The sequence below is a fragment of the Globicephala melas genome, chromosome 14 (genome assembly GCF_963455315.2).
Source record: "Globicephala melas chromosome 14, mGloMel1.2, whole genome shotgun sequence".
NCBI classification, from domain to species: domain Eukaryota; kingdom Metazoa; phylum Chordata; class Mammalia; order Artiodactyla; family Delphinidae; genus Globicephala; species Globicephala melas.
The window spans coordinates 41,134,958-41,153,083 of NC_083327.1; the positions used below are offsets into that span (position 1 = coordinate 41,134,958).

Sequence of the window (18,126 nt, forward strand, 5' to 3'; positions counted from 1 at the left end):
AATATACAAACAGCTCCTACAATTCAATAACAAAAAACCAAACATCCCAATTGAAAAATGGGCAGAAGACCTAAACAGACATTTCTCCAAAGAATACATATAGGTGGCCATTAGGCGCATGAAAGATGCTCATCATTGCTAATTATTAGAGAAATGCAAATCAAACTACAATGAGGTATAACCTCACACCAGTGAGAATAGCCATCATTAAAAAGACTACAAATAACAAATGCTGGAGAGGGTGTGTAGAAAAGGGGAACCCTCCTACACTGTTGGTGGGAATGTAAGTTGGTACAGCCACTACAGAAAACAGTATGAAGGTCCTCAAAAAACTAAAAACAGAGTTGCCCTAGGATCCAGCAATGCCATTCTTGGGCATATACCCAGACAAAACTATAATTCAAAAAGATACATGCACCCCTATGTTCATAAAAGCACTATTCACAACAGACAAGACATGGAAACAACCTAAATGTCCACTGATAGATGAATGGATAAAGAAGATGTGGTATACTTATACAATGGAATACTACTCAGCCATTAAAAAGAATGAAATAAGGTCATTTTCAGCAACATGGATGGACATAGAGATTATCATACTGAGCAAAGTAAGTCAGAAAGACTTTGAAAGACAAATACCATGTTATCACTTATATGTGGAATCTAAAATATGACACAAATGAACTTCTCTACAAAACAGAAACAGACTCACAGAGACTTGTGGTTGCCAAAGGGGAGGGGAGTGGAGAAGGGAAGGATTGAGAGTTTGGGATTAGCAGATGCAAACTATTATATATAGGATAGATAAACAACAAGGTCCAACGATATGGCACAGGGAACTATATTCAATATCCTGTAATAAAACATAATGGAAAAGAATATGAAAAAGAATATATATATACGTATAATGGAGTCACTTTGCTGTACAGCAGAAATTATACACAACAGGGAATCAACAATACTTCAAAAAAACATTTTTTTAATATAAAAATGTTACCACTTACAAAAAATAAAATAAAATTTATAAAACAAACAGAAAAGACAAGTTGTCCGACTTAAATAATAAAATTCTCTAGGGCTTCCCTGGTGGTGCAGTGGTTGAGAGTCCGCCTGCCGATGCAGGGGACACGGGTTCGTGTCCTGGTCTGGGAAGATCCCACATGCCGCGGAGCGGCTGGGCCCGTGAGCCATGGCCGCTGAGCCTGCGGGTCCCAAGCCTGTGCTCCGCAATGGGAGAGGCCACAACAGTGAGAGGTCCGAGTACCACACAAAAAAAAAAAAAAAAAGAAAGAAAAAAAAATTCTGTACAGTTTATTTTGAAATAATTCATTTTACATTAACTTTATATTTCTCCATATCTTTTAATTCATGATTTTAAAATGTAAGTCTTTTGCCATGTGATTTTTATAGAAGGTCTAATGTACAGAGGGATTAAATAATTTTTAGAAGATAAAATGAATCTCATAATCTAATCAAAGGGAGAGAGAGAATAAAAAGCACATAATAGTAGGGGAAAAGAAGACTATATAGGACTTCCCTGGTGGCGCAGTGGTGAAGAATCCACCTGCCAATGCAGAGGACATGGGTTTGAGCCCTGGTCTGGGAAGATTCCACATGCCGCGGAGCAACTAAGCCCATGCGCCACAACTACTGAACTGTGCTCTAGAGCCCACAAGCCACAACTACTGAGCACACGTACCACAACTACTGAAGCCCACGCGCCTAGAGCCCGTGCTCCGCAATAAGAGAAGCCACCAAAATGAGAAGCCCGTGCACCGCAACGAAGAGTAGCCCCCACTCGACACAACTAGAGAAAGCCCGCGTGCAGCAACAAAGACCCAATGCAGCTAAAAATAATTTTTAAAACACCTCAATAATCTTAAAAAAAAAGACTATATAGCAAAATATGGCAAGCAGTTTAAAGAAAGCTAATTGGAAACAGTTCTATTTTTCTCCTTCTGATATTCAGACTTAAAACTAAGTGTTTTTCAACAGTTTTTAAAAGAGAGTTAGAAGCTTCAGGAAGAAATATTTTTAACACATCCTAGAAATATTTTAACACACATAGCAAGCCTAATAGTGTTTAGTCAAAATGAAAGAACAAAAAAACCACAGAAAATAGGTCATCTCAAAACAACAAAAAAATGAGATCAGTGAAAACAAAAGATGGTTCTCACACTAATAACAAAATAGACAAGACTGGCAAGAATGATCACAACAAAATAGAGAGAAGGCATAAACAATGTTAGAAATACAAGTTGAAGTGCCAAAGGTAAAAGAGGCAAGTTAAAGTAATACTATGAACAACTTTATACCACAAATATGGAAAAATCAGATTAAATGGATAATTTCTTAGGAAAAATATGATATAAACTGATTCAAACAGAAACAGAAAACTTGAGTAGACCTGTAACAATTAAGGAAGTTGAATTAATAGCTTAAAATCCACTCCCTTTACTTCCCACCCCCCCACCCCTGCCACATAAAATCAACCCACAAAAATCTATATAACTCTGGATGGTTTTACAGATGAGATCTATCAAACCTCTAAGATATAGATTATATCAATCTAATAAAAATTCTTGAAAGGAGAGTTGAAAAATATGAAAAGCTCCACAATGCATTTAATGGGGACAAAGTATGAATCTTTCTCAATTACTGAAAAAAAAAAAAGTTACAATTCTAAACAAAATATTATCAAAGTAGATATAGCAACATTTAAAAAAACACACTACATTATGACAACAAAGGATTTATTTCAGGAGTGCAAGAATAGTTTAGCATTAGATACATTAACATTATTAATTTAACTACCATATTAACAGAATAAAAGAGAAAAACTGATTATGTCAATATTTTCAAAAAAAAAATTTGGTAAAATTTAATATCCATTCATGATTTCAAAAAACCCAAACTTCGGGCTTCCCTGGTGGCGCAGTGGTTGAGAGTCTGCCTACCGATGCAGGGGACACAGGTTCATGCCCCGGTCCCGGAAGATCCCACATGCCATGAAGCAGCTGGGCCCGTGAGCCACGGCGCTGAGCCTGCGCGTCCGAAGCCTGTGTTCCACAACGGGAGAGGCCACAACAGTGAGAGGCCCGCGTACCTCCCCCCGCAAAAAAACCAAAAAAAAAAAAAAAACCCCAAACTTCTTAAGAAGCAAGAAACAAGAGATAATAAACTGATTATAAAGTTTATCTACCAATATGCTGTAGTAAATTTCATACTTAATGATGAAATATAAAAGCATTCACTTTAAAGCCAGGAAAAACGTTTTTTTTTTCCATATCTACTTAATATCATCGTTAAGTTCTTAAGCACTGCATTAAAACATTAAAAAAGTATAAGGATGGGAAGGGAAGTAATACAATTATTATTTTCTGATGATGACTCTATACACAGAAAATCCAATCAAAAAGACATATTAACTATTAGCACTAATAAAAGTTGCTGGATGTAAGACTGACACACAAGGTCAGTGAAGTTCCTAATACCAGCAATTAGAAGATGTAATTTTTGAAAGCTAAACTTAAAACTGCAACATTTATAAGGCACCTGGAGTATATCTAATAAAAGATATAAAATAATTTTACCAGAAAAATTGCAGAACTTTATTGAAAGACATGAAAGAAGAGCAAATAAACTGAGAAATATATCATGTGCATAAATGAGCTAATTTGATATATAGAAAGATTTAAAATGTTTCTAAACTGGTCTATAAATTCAATAAATTTCCAATAAAATCTCAACAGGGTTCTTCCCAGAAACAAAACGATCTGATCTTAAAATTAACATGGGAAAGCTTTTTTTTTTTAAATAAGATGTTGGGGGTAGGAGTTTATTAATTTATTTATTTATTTTTGCTGTGTTGGGTCTTCGTTTCTGTGCGAGGGCTTTCTCTAGTTGTGGCAAGCGGGGGCCACTCTTCATCGCAGTGTGCGGGCCTCTCACCATCGCGGCCTCTCTAGTTGCGGAGCACAGGCTCCAGACGCGCAGCCTCAGTAGTTGTAGCTCACGGGCCTAGTTGCTCTGTGGCATGTGGGATCCTCCCAGACCAGGGCTCGAACCCGTGTCCCTTGCATTAGCAGGCAGATTCTCAACCACTGCACCACCAGGGAAGCCCTGGGAAAGCTTTTTTTAAAGATCAAGAGTAAATACGACAATTTTGTAGATGGCTAGTGGGAAGCTGCTGCATAGCACAGGGAGATCATCTTGGTGCTTTGTGATGACCTAGAGGAGTGCGATAGGAAGGGTGGGAGGGAGGGAGGCTTAAGAGGGAGGGGTTATGGGGATATATGTATACATATAACTGATTCACTTTGTTGTACAGCAGAAACTCACACAACATGGTAAAGCAATTATACTCCAATAAAGATGTATTAAAAAAAAGAGTAAATAAGATAATTTTGAAGCTAAATAGGGAAGATCTGCTGCTGATATGTATCATTACTTACGAAGCAACAGTAATTACAACAGTATGACATTAACATGGGAGAACACAACCGAGGTTGGGGAATTCAGTGAAAAAAAAAAACTTTTCAATAAATATGTTGGAACCACTAGCTCTTTATATCTAGAAAAATAAATAACAATAAGATCCTTACTATATACACAAGTAAAATGTCAAATGAACTGAAGACCTACATGTGAAAAACCAATCTGTAAGCACACATAAACCTTAAGGATGAAAACTTTCATTACATCCAGAAAGGGAAGGAATTGTAAACCAGGCACAAAAACCAAACAGTAAAGGAAAAAAACTGTTAAATTTAAGGTTAAAATTGAAGACACATAAAACACTTTAAAAAAGAGAAAAGGGAAGAAAATCGAAAAAAAAAGCTAAAAAAAATTTTGTGGAGACTTTAAAGTGTAATTCTAGATGAGGAGAAAATATCTCTACAATAAATATAACTGATAAAGGCTTGATATCCAGAAAATATGAGGAATTCCTACAAATTAGTAAGAAAAAGAGTATAGATCCAGTAGAAAATGAGCAAAGAACATGAATAAGCAATTCTCAGATAAAGAGATCCAAATGCCCAAACTTATTAGTAATCAGGAAATGAAGATTAAACTAAGGAGATTTAGATTTCAAAGAATGAGAATGGCAAAAAATTTTTACACCTTACACTATCAAATATTGTTGAGGATGTAGGGAAGTTTAAGCTCTAACACATCGTGGGAATATAAACTTAGGTACATTTTATAGAGCAACTGTGAAATACTGGCTTTACTACCAAATGTGATAGTTTTATTGTTAACATACCTCAAAATCTGAAAAATTAAGCACTAAAATTGAGCTTATAAGGAAAATAAAAGGCTAAGACAAAACTTATGCAACTCTGTAATGAGAACACTAACAAAATCAATAATTGGTACCTGAGGAAATAAACTGCTCAGTCAGGCAGGCAGCTCAGTGTGGCTGGAGGCTGTCATAGCAGATATTAAAAATGCACAGAAAATAATAGTATGGAAATTCTGGGTACATTTTGATTAGGATGGGGCTCGCAGATGCTAAGACAAAGCAAATGGAAATAGAGCTCTGAGCCAGAAGACTGCCATTAAAGTACTGAGGAGAGGGTGAAACCTGCCATGAGTCACAGAGGGCACAACACTAGGATGCAACTCTAGGGAAGGAGGAAGCCCTGGGTGGGTGTAGGTGCTCATTTCTAGCTGTTGTTTAATACAGTCAAAAGAGCCCCTGCTGCCAATGCAGCAGTGAAAAGAGGGCTTTTCCTTTCCTACTGAAGCCTGCAATTCTACTCCTCCTATTCTGGCTCCTCTTGCCTAAAAAAATTTTATGCGAAACAACATGACTTCTAAGTAAAACTTTAATTATTCTCTTATTTACCAATCATGTATAAGCTAACTGTATTACAAAAACCCTGTTAGAATAGATGCTATCTAGGTAGAGTATAATACACACACCCTAAGACCTGGCAAATTACACTTCTGTATGTCTTCTGTAAAGAAACTCTTGCACATGGCCACAAGGTGACAGACATAACACTGTTAACAACAGTGCAAAAGTGAAAACCATCTAATAGTTGTAGAAAACAGAAACACTTGTTTAGTCTTACAAAAGAATGCTAATCAGCAGCTAAAATGAATGACCTAGAAACATGTAAGAACAAGGATAGATTCCAAAGTTATTATTGCTGACACAAAAGATACTCAACATCATTAATGAGGGGTATGATGATTAAACCATAATGAGATGCCGTTTCACACATACTAGGATGGCTATATAAAAAAAGACAGATAATAACAAGTGTTAGTGAGATCGTGGGGTTTCTGAAACCCTCATATACTGCTGGTGGGAATGTAAAACAGTGCAGTCACTTTGGAAAACAGTTTGGCAATTTATTAAAAATTACACACAAATTTATCAAACGATCCAGCAATTCTCTTCCTTGTTATCTACTCAAGAAAAATGAAAATATATACCCATACAAAGACATAAATGTTCAGAGCATCATTATTCTTAAGGGCCAAAAAGTGAAAACAACTCAAATTTTCATCAACTGATGAATTAGTCAATAAAATATATCAGTAGAATGCACTACTACTAGGCAATAAAATGGAATGAAATACTGATAGATACTCCAATATGGATGAGCCTGAAAACATTATGCTAAGTGAAAGAAGCAAGGCACAAAAGATCACATTTTGTATGATTTCATTTACATGACATATCCAGAAAAGGCAAATCTTGAGAGACAAGGAAGAAGATGAGTGGTTACTTGGGGTTGGAGGTGTGACTGCAAATGGACACAAAGAATCTTATGAGGAGAAGGAACTATTCTAAAATTGAATTACGGAGATGTTAGTACAACTCTGTAAATTTACTATAAATCACTGAGTTATACACTTAAAATGAGTGAATTTTATGTTACATAAATTATACCCTAATTAAGTTGTTAAAAAACATAACGTTGAATGAAAAAAAGCAAGTTACTTAATCTACGCCAAGTAGGACACCATTTATGTAAAATCTAAAACCTAAAATAATAGTATATGGGCTTCCCTGGTGGCGCAGTGGTTGAGAGTCCGCCTGCCGATGCAGGGGACACGGGTTCGTGCCCCGGTCCGGGAAGATCCCACATGCCGCAGAGCAGCTGGGCCCATGAGCCATGGCCACTGAGCCTGCGCGTGCGGAGCCTGTGCTTCGCAACAGGAGAGGCCACAACAGTGAGAGGCCCACGTACCACAAAAAATAAATAATAGCATATGTTTTGGACATACATATATAAGAAAACACAAAATCATATATTGTAACAGTTTGTACCAACTTCAGAATAGTGCTTACCTCTAGAGATGAAGAAAAGGTAAAAGAATGGGAGAGAGGTCTTTGCTACATCAATGATGTTTATTTCTCAGGAAAAAAAAAAAATTAGCTAACTCAACCAAATACTTATATCTCAGTGCTAGATACACAGGATGTCTGTTATGGTATTTTCTGTACACTTGAAAGAAAACCTCACCTTTGCTCAACTCTGTGTCTTTGTGGACTTCTACCATATTAGCCGGTGTACAGTGAAGAATATCAGGAGACAGAACCTCAGAGTGCAATGTTAATTCAGCAGAGAACTCCTGGGATCCATCGCTGTAGTCCACAGATCCTGATAATGTTCTGCTTAATTAAAACATATCCTTTATAACAAACTATATATCAAAGCAATAAAATTAGTTCTGAGATCTATAATAAATAACCACTTACACAGAGAAATCATTCTGTTTGAGAATTTCCTGAAGTCTCTTCTGAAATGTTTTTTCACTTTCTGTTGCTGGCACAAACCTGTGATCTTTGAATTTTAAAAGTGCATTAAAAAATGTAGAAAGCAAATAAATGAAATATTTTCCTTTTTCCTAGAAGAGCTTTTAAAATAGTAGCAATTTCCTATCCTTGACACATACAACACCACATAAAAGTAGTCCTATTATAAATCAAACAAAAGAGAAATGGTTGTTACTGAAGCTATGAAATTAAGCACTTAAAGTCAGTCTAAGATTAAGTTCTACAACTTAAACCTAAAAGAGAAAAACATTATTTTCTACCTATAAATGTATCATACACCCCGAACCTAGAAATTTTCCCTTTATAAAATATTTCTATTTTAAAAGAAATTAAAGGCATTCAAAACTTATCAAAGGATTTTTAGGGTCCAAGAGATTATAATACAAATTTTAATTGGACTTCAGTATAGGCTTACTACTGTATTTCAAATACCTTTGCCTTTTGAATTATGTCTTCTATTCTTTTACCTTTATTTAAAAATTTTTGTTGTATCCATGGCATTAATTAAGCCCCTTCAAATTCTTTTTGAATATAGCAGGGTTTAGTAAAAAATAAAATGAGTATTTTCTTCAGAGATGTACAAGGTAATCAAAGTCAGAATTTATATGACATACCCAGAAAATAACATGGGGGCAGAATTTCATGGGTGACATTTTCAAAGCATAATGAATTAAATGAAGTGTTTCTAAGTTGGGATTCATGCTCTTCTTTAAGTATTCTATAGCTCATTTGGAAATACAAGAGGTTAAAACATACCACAGAATGAAAAAGGAGAAAAAGGTACTACCAGTGAAAACCAAGGCCAATGAAGATGTCAATTTCTCATGCGAAGAGAGACAATGAGTGACACTTTGGAGGTACAGAATTATGGTTCAGAGCAATGAGAATAGGGAAAATATATATAGAAAATTTAAAGGTAGTTTGAAAAGCAAAATCTAATGTCACAGTAAAAACTCAATGGCTTAAACTTTTCCATTAAAATATCCAGTTAAAAGAAAATCATTTATACCTTGTGATTCGGGTTGACTAATTTGAGAAGTTTCATTTTTGTTTCTTCGCCGTTGCTTTTCATCTTCCCATATGGCCTGTAGACCAGGGTTTCCACCAATTTGAGCTGTAATCATAATAATACTTCAATATTACAAGGGTCAAAGTGAAAAATACTTGCTTAAAGAAAAGAAATCCATACTTAAAAAAAAATACTGTCTTTTAAGAAAAACAATTACCTACTTTGTGTAATAAAACAGACAAATTATCCCAACCTATATTTACTGTATTACTCCTTTTTTAGTTTTCCTACTAGTTCCCAAAAACACAGCAAGTGAATAAGATTCAAACATTTGATTATAGCCAGCAGACCTAAAAGTCTCCTCCCTGGTATATAACCTGGAAATAAAAAAATTAAAAGGCAAAGCATAGTAAATTCTTTTATAATGGCTAATTTATTTAGTGTCACACTTACTTTAGGTTCATGTCTATGCAAACAAACTCATATGAATGAAAGCATAAATGAAAAAATAATGACTATCTCATCAGAGGTACAGAAAAAAATCTTCATAACATTTTACATCCTCCTTCTTTAAGTAATTTCACTTCCCTAGTAACGTTTTCTTCCCTACTTTTTCCAACCTTTGGTCATGGATTTTTAAAAATAAAAACATATATTAACAATAACTGTGTATATACCTTCAATGTCCAACCGATTTAAGATATCAGCAGCTACAGCATCCACTTCTAATTCACAAGTACTCTGTGGTTCAACACCTTCCAGTATTAAAGAGCTGTATTAAAGAAGTATCAAAAGACACAATAATTAAGAGAAAACTTTCTTAAGATTTTTATTACTTAACAATTTTTCATGTTTATGTGGTAACCAGAAAAACCAGTGGTATTATATTAATCCACAATTATTCATGACATAATTGATACTGTGTGTATATACAAAGAAACAAAAAACAGGAAGAGAAACACAAAATTGACAACTCCATTGAGATACTTTTGGAGTCTATTTTACATATTTTGGTTCATTATATTTTATAGAAAAGGAATGTACAATGTTTCAGCATGTGGGTCACATCCAGGGCAGGATGGGATAAGATAACAGAGGGACAACAGAGGGGATGCATCAAAAACCATACACACATGCAATTATTTGCCCAGAGGCATCTATCTCAGCAATCGTAGATGGTTTTTAAAAATGAGGAGGGAATATATATATAAAACAAAAGATGAGGGGAGGTGAACATACTGAAAAGTGAGCAAATGATAGTGTTCTCCCTGCCCTCAACTACTGCTAAGCTGGAGAATGTTTAAAAATTTTCCATAACTATAGAATTGAGAAACCACATGAGTCCAATAGTGGGATCATAGCTAGGAAAAGAGGTGACACCATGAGGTCATTACTTTTTATGAGAACTACAGAACTATTCCCCACTAATGCTCTTTGACTCAAAAGCATTTTTGTTTTTCATCAGAACCACATGAAAGATTTCAGATGACGTCACATAAATGTCCCTGCTTGACAGAATAAACATGACAACTAGTATGGATCCCAGTTTATCCATTCCAAAATTCATATCTCCTACCAACAGGGACACCAAATGAAAAGGAGAGAACTTTTACTAGAAAGTGGATGATAGAAGATTTCATTAATATTTGAAACATTTAAAAATGTTTTACGAGAAACATTAACAAAACCTCATTTTCCATTGTCTATACCTAAGGAATGGGTGTTTGAACAGAAATTTTGATGGAATATTAGAGATTAATTTGTTAAACCACAAAACTTTTACTATTTATATATATGTATAGACACAACACACACATATCTTTTTACCATTGACAGAGAAGGAACCTATTAGTCAACCTATCACAATATATCCATCTCTTTAACTTTCAGAAAAAGTAATTGTCAATATAGCTTGTCTTCTTTACCCATATAATTTACCAACATCAGTTATGCCATGAATTAAAGTACCAGATAAAATAGTTTTTGGCCAACAGTTTTCTCCTTTATACTAAAAAGTTTCACACTTTTGGAAGCGGTGTACTATACATTTCAAGGGTGAACTTTCCAGGAGTAGAACATTTGTGACAAAGGAGGGAAACAATAACATTAAAAAATGCAATCTCTTCGGCTTCCCTGGTGGCGCAATGGTTGGGAATCCACCTGACGATGCAGGCGACGCGGGTTCGTGCCCTGGTCCGGGAAGATCCCGCATGCCGTGGAGCGGCTGGGCCCGTGAGCCATGGCCACTGGGCCTGCGCGTCCGGAGCCTGTGCTCCGCAACGGGAGAGGCCACAACAGTGAGAGGCTCACGTACCACAGAAAAAAAAAAAAATAATGCAATCTCATAGTAGAAATTTACAACTATTTCTTGCCTACTTCAGACATTCAGTATAGGAGGAGTTCCTAGGGAAAGGAAGTAGTTTTCAGAATTAAAAATTTGTTTCCAGTAAACAGAAAAAGTGTGAGTAAAAAAATCAAGTCAGCAAATACATGTAGACCATTCATTTTAGTCATGAAAGGTAGATAAGCAATACAATGGTATTTAGAAAACCATGCCTCTCTGAACATTTCTGTTCATAGCTTAACACAACAGACAATTACAGTCAGTAATTACAATCACTGAGGGTGGAGTTCAGACATATACAATTTTAAAAATCTGTTCAGATCATTCTGATGGACAGCCAGGTTGAGATTACTGCAGTAGACTCAACTTTTGTGAATTTAACACTCTGGCAAATGACCTTGAAGGTCCATGATATGTGGTAATTTACAACGAGCTAGCAGGTAAGGTTAGTACAGCTGCTAACTCAGCACTCTTATCTCATTATGAGTTTGTTGCTCTCTATTTGTTATGGACCTTGAAATGTTTGTGAAGGGATATAAAATACTTTTGGGTTAAAAAAAAACCAAACAAAAAAAGGTACCCAGAGGAAGGTGCTAGTACTGGGGATAAAAATGAGACTAATAAAATTTAAGAGCACTGATTTGGCAAAAATGTTTGACATTATGTTATCTGTATTTGATAAAATTATGGATTTTCATGTTTAATATAAGAATCCTAAAAACTTGGGACAAAAATATATAGCTAGCCTACATTTATTATAAATTCTAATTCTGAATACCTTGTCTAGTTTCACTAGTTTGCCTTTTCATATCTTTGCTCTTAAAAGTAATGATTCGAACTTTTCATTATAATACAGAGAGCTTCTCCAAACTAACTCATAAGCAGTGAAGCTTTACTATAGTCTTATGACCTAACCAGAAAGATGTTTGTTCAAAAAGGCTTCAAATAAAAATAAACCTAGACTTGAATTGATCATGCAAAAAACAAGTTAATGTAGAACTTTGAAAACCACGGGATCTAGTGAGTAGGTAAAATCCTTGGGTTAAGTTGATTTGCTCCAATTTTAGAGACATAGAGGAACTGTATCACAGGCATAAAAATGAGAAAGTAAATAGTTTGTCAGTCACTTTGCTCTGGACTGATTAGAAATTGAATTTGATGTGGTAAATAATGCTGTCTCTAAAGTTGATACCACTTCAACACAATTATAAAAACAATTCTGCTGTATCTGAGAGGGAACCTAGAAGTACATGTGTATGTGTACATATACAACTTTTACCAAAAAGTCCTGATACATGTTAACTGAATCTAGAAGTAAAGCAAGTCACTGTCCATTTGAAGTCTTTGAAGTCTCATTCTGGTATAATATTCCAGTCATAAAACAATGTATTTCCATCATCATTTAATGAGATTCTCTCTTAATTTTAGGTCTTAAAAAGCCCAAGTAATTCTATAATATGGAAATTCTGTGAAGAACATATTAAGATCTTAAACTATATAAATTAAGCTCTAAACAAATATTTTTGACAGTTTATCTTCAACTGATTAATAAATTCACATTTTCTTACCTTGAAATAAAAAATAAAGTCACTTCACTAAACACTTTTTCTACTTTGCACTTTACATAAAAAATATCTGCTTAGAAACGTATCAGGTGACATATGTGTAGTGAAAAGAGGAAACCATACCACCCTATCAATATCCAAATGATCAATAAAACAATCAAGAAAGCTTGGGCAACAACTTTGTGGCATAAAACAGAAAACCTCTGAGTTCTATGTAGATTAAGCTATTACTGATAATTTAGATAGGTACTGATTATATATCTGCTTTATGGTAAGGAAATCTAAACAGTTGGAATATGTTACCGCCTCTAAGAAAGTCTAATAAATAATAAAAGTCAAAAGAAATTATAAGTTGTATTATTCATATATACATTATGTCAACCCACTTTTTTCCCCACAAATATATATATATATATATACACACACACATTTTTTTTTTTTTTTTTTTTGCGGTACGCAGGCCTCTCACTGTTGTGGCCTCTCCTATTGCGGAGCACAGGCTCCAGACGCGCAGGCTCAGCGGCCATGGCTCACGGGCCCAGCCGCTCCACGGCATGTGGGATCTTCCCGGACTGGGGCACGAACCCGTGTCCCCTGCATCGGCAGGCGGACTCTCAACCACTGCACCACCAGGGAAGCCCTCCCCACAAATATTTAATATTTGGAAATATTTAGGGGTTATTTTTATTTAAAATATTGGCCATTTAGGTTTTTTTTTTAGCTGTGTTGGGTCTTTTTTGCTACGCGCAGGCTTTCTCTAGTTGCAGCGAGTGGAGGCTACTCTTCATTGCGGTGTGTGGGCTCCTCACTGCAGTGGCTTCTCTTCTTGCACAGGCTCTAGGCATGCGGGCTCAGAAGTCGTGGCTCACGGGCTCTAGAGCACAGGCTCAGTAGTTGTGGCACATGGGCTTAGTTACTACGCGGCATGTGGGATCTTCCCGGATCAGGGATTGAACCCTTGTCCCCTGCACTGGCAGATGGATTCTTAACCACTGCACACCAGGGAAGTCCCGCCATTTAGGTTTTAGATTGTTATTTTATTATGCAATTTTTACTTGACAAGTTATAGGATGTCAATTTAGAATGTACAAAGAAGATGGATGTTGGAGAGAAGTATAAACACAACCAGATTTCTTTTATTAATTAGGTAATAACTAGGTATATTTTCATGGTCTGTTCTTGAAATCTATGATCCATGTAACACACTAATGTTGAGATTTGCTTTTTTGATAAACTTACAGATAAAAAACAATTACAATAAAGGTTAAAATTAAATTATGCTAACCATTGACTTCTGAATAGAGTAGGATATATGTAAATAATTTTTCCTTTCCTTTACAACATAAACTAACCTTGGTATTTCATCTTCTTCCCACCGAAATAAAGTACCAGTAAGAGAATTTCTTCCTGGTAGCTGATTCTTGCAAGATCCACTCGCACGTAATGGATCACCTAGGAATAAAAAGGTAAAAGGGGTAAGTTCCACTTTTAACTTACATATAATTACCCTTTAAGTATATTAGTAAACAACCCATATGACCAGTTCCTAAAATTGTATCCTAAAAATTCATAAACATACCGGAATGCATATGCACAGTGGAGAGTAATGATTCCAAACCGACATGGGGAAAAGTATTTGCAATATATGGATATGAAAGAGAAATGGCCACAATACCTTCATACTAGAATAGAATTATGATACATTTAAATGCGCTATTGTGATAGGTATGCTTCAAATCTCATTTTAAAAATAAAGAACTAAGAATTTTTGTAGACTTTAAATTCCTAGGGTATTCTATATGAGCCTCAACTAAAATTCTAGTGGAAATCAGATTCCAGATAAAATTCAAAACATACTTTAATGCTAATCCCTGAATAAAAAGAAAATACACAATGCATTTCGAAAGTAATGGCAATAACAGTGAGTGGAAACCTGGGGCAAATGCAAATACAATTTGACGAGCAGTTGGAGGGAACCATGCATTTGCTTAGTTGTCCCAGCTGTAGAAACTGAGTCCTGGGGCCATGCTTTGGAAGTAGTCTCTAAATTTTAGCAATTTTTTTTGTGATCTCTTATGGGGAATTTAAATTTTCAGATAAAGAAAGCTTGAGTGAATGGCATAGAAGGAATCCTAACATTAAGAAAGATATTAAATTTGCAATCCTCTCCAACTAAATTTGATACTTTTTCTTATTTGGTTAGCTTGATCACAAAATTATGTAATTAATTAGACTTACCATCTTTGCTATATTAACAAAACACATAACAAACCATGTAACTGATTCTATATACCTTCAGAAGTTTCTGAAGGCTTTGCTGTTATGTGGCTAGGGCATGTATATGAAATTACTTTGCAAGTTGTAAATTAAAACACAAATATTATTTTCTAAGAAATTTATATGAGTGAAAAATCTACACAAGTTTACTAATTCAAAGTTATCACAGTATAAAAATTCACACTTTACCTCCACTTTATGTATTATTTTATTTAAAAATACATATATAATTCTTTTCAACTCTGGATGTTAAAAATGTAATATAAAGGCACTATGGAGAACTGTAAAAAAAATCCCTCTATGATGCTAAAAATATTTACTCTATTTAAGTACTTCTATATACTTCACCTTAACAACAGTAATTAGCAACATTTCCGTTTCATTTGGCAACTGAGTATATAACTGAATAATAAGACAAAATGGTATATGCATATGTAGTATTAAAATTTCTAAATATTTTTCACTTTTGAATTTATTTTCAAAAGACTACATTATGTACTAAATTAACTTGTCTTACAAGATTAAAATGTTAAGTTGTGCATATATATGCAACATATTTACAATAAGTTTACTGTCCATTTAATTATGTGTCTGATATTACATGACAAAATATAATACAAAAAAATTCACCTATTCTTTTCATTATAATCTTTTATCTATTTTTTTAACAAAACAAAACAAAAACCTAAAATAAACATTTCACCATACTTGAAATTTCCCTGCTTTTAATTTCCCCCAACGAAATTTCATATATTTCTGCCTTCAAATTGTAAAAATTTTCCGTATTTTGAAAAAAAAATCCCTTCCAATACTCATTTAACTTTTATAACTAAAATAAATGGCTTACATATATTTGCTAATTCGAACTTTCCTCATGCTTTTTCACCTACTGGAAACAAACTTTTGTAAAACTGACCTCCTTTTCCTATAAATACCTCCCGTACACTCTCTAGAACATTTTCCATTCCTCAATTCTTCTTGAACTCCCAGCTATATTTGACACTGATAAACAAACTGTTTTTCTTTTTTCCCCCAATAACCTTTATATTTTGGAATAATTTTAGATACAGGAAAGTTACAAGAATAGTACATTTTCTGAATCTGCTTACCACACCCCTCCCATTGTTAACATTTTACATTATCAAAGCACATCTGTCAAAACAAAAAAACTGACACAGATACCTTCCTATTAACTACACTATACACTTTATTTGAATTTCAGTAGTTTATCCACTACTGTCCATTTTCTGTTTCAGGATCCAATGTAGGGTACCACATTGTAGTTAGTTATCATGTCTCCCTAGTCTCCTCTGGTCTATTTCTCAGTCTTTCCTTGTTTTTCATGACCTTGACAGTCATGAGTACTGGTCAGTTCATCTACAGGACGTCCTCCAATCTGGGTCTGTTGATGTTTTCCTCATGATTAGATTGTTATTATGGGTTTCCATGAAGAATACCACAGAGGTGAAGCATCCTCATCATATCACATGAGAGGGGACACGATATCCATATGCCATCACTGGAGATGTTAACCATCAATACTTGGTTAAGGTACAATTTCATGGGTTTCAAGATTGCATAGAATCATACCACCATGCCAGTAACATACAGAAGAATTCCTTCATCCTAAAAGTTCCCCTACCAAAAAAAAAAAAGTTCCCCTATATATTGGCTTTGTAGTCAACATTCTCCTCTTCTCCAACTCCTGGCAACCACTAATATGTTTTACATTTCTATAGTTTTGCCTTTACCAGAATGTTGTATGAATAAAATCAAACAACTTGTAGTCTTTTGGGTCTGGCTTCTTTCACTTAGTAAAATGCATTAAAGATTCATCGATGTTGTATGAATCAAGAGCTTGATGTGTTTTACTGACAAATAGCATTCCACTGTATTGGTATATAACAGTTTATCCATTGTCCCACTGAGTGGACATCTTGGTTACTTTAGATTTTTAGCAATTATGAAATAAAGTTGCTATATACATTTGCATACAGGTTTTTAGGTGGACATGAGTTTTAAATCACTTGGTAAACATACAGGAGTGTAACTGCTGGGTCATATGTTAAGTCTATATTTAACATTACAAGAAACTGCCAAACTGTCTTCCAAAGTGACTACACCATTTTGCCTTCCCACAAGCAATGAATGAGAGTTGATGCTGCTCCCATCCTTACCAGCATTTGTTTATTGCTAGTTTTTTTTGGATTTTAACCATTCTAATAGGTGTGTAATGGTTGCTCTTTGTGGTTTTAAAATGCATTTCCCTAATGATATATACTGTTGAGAATCATCTATTCCTGTTTGCCATCTTTATATCTTCTTCTTTGTTGAAGTGTCTGTTCAGGTCTTTTGACCATTTTTAATGGGGTTGTTTGCTTTTGTTGAGTTTTAGGAATTCTTTATATTATTCAAGATATAAGTACTTTATCAGATATGTTATTTGAAAATATTCTCTCCCAGTCTGTGACTTATCTTTTTATTCTCTTAATATTATTTTTTACAGAGAAAAAGTTTTTAACTTTGACAAAATCAACTTGTCAGGAGATTTTCTCATTGTTTTCTTCTAGAAGTCTGATAGATTTACATTTTACATTTAAGTCTATGATCCATTTTGAGTTAATTTTTATACAAGGTATGAAGTATATGTCTGGTCTCTTTTATTTTTATTTTCTGGCATATGGATATCCAATGATCCCACCACCTAAGATGAAGTTCTAGATTTGGGAATCTCTTTTAGTTCCAAGAGATTCAAACTGAACTGTCTCAAAGTTGTTCCATTTCCTAGTTTGGGTATATCTCTTTGAAACCCTACCTTATTCTGGAGGGTTCCAACCTGTCCAGCAGGCCCTGAGTTGTTGTTTCTGGCTCCCTCACCTAGTAAGGCTGTCTCAATGGAGGCAGCCAGGATTAGCAAACCCCTCAGGGCAAAGGCTGTTTTCAGCATTCTATTTCCTCTTTTGGCCAGTACTTCTTTATTGTTTATAATCTCTGTGATAGATTAAAAAAAAAAATCTTACCTAGTTATTAAATTGGTTTTAGTAGGACGGTGGATCCCAATAACCTAACCCACCATTCAGGGGGAAAAAGTCCTCCCTGGTTACTTTTCAGAGCACAGTTTGGGTATGGTAGA

General features: G+C 34.8%; 1 protein-coding gene across 1 annotated transcript in view; it reads right to left on the reverse strand.

Moving 5' to 3' along the window:
* REV3L (REV3 like, DNA directed polymerase zeta catalytic subunit) overlaps positions 1-18,126 on the reverse strand; it is a 178,127-nt gene that overhangs the window by 100,663 nt on the left and 59,338 nt on the right. The window contains exons 5-9 of the mRNA XM_030882819.3: positions 14,069-14,168; positions 9,485-9,579; positions 8,808-8,912; positions 7,721-7,805; positions 7,485-7,633 (exon numbers count right to left, since the gene is read on the reverse strand). Of these exons, the coding sequence (XP_030738679.1) occupies positions 7,485-7,633; positions 7,721-7,805; positions 8,808-8,912; positions 9,485-9,579; positions 14,069-14,168 (534 nt within the window). The remainder of the gene's footprint in view (positions 1-7,484; positions 7,634-7,720; positions 7,806-8,807; positions 8,913-9,484; positions 9,580-14,068; positions 14,169-18,126) is intronic.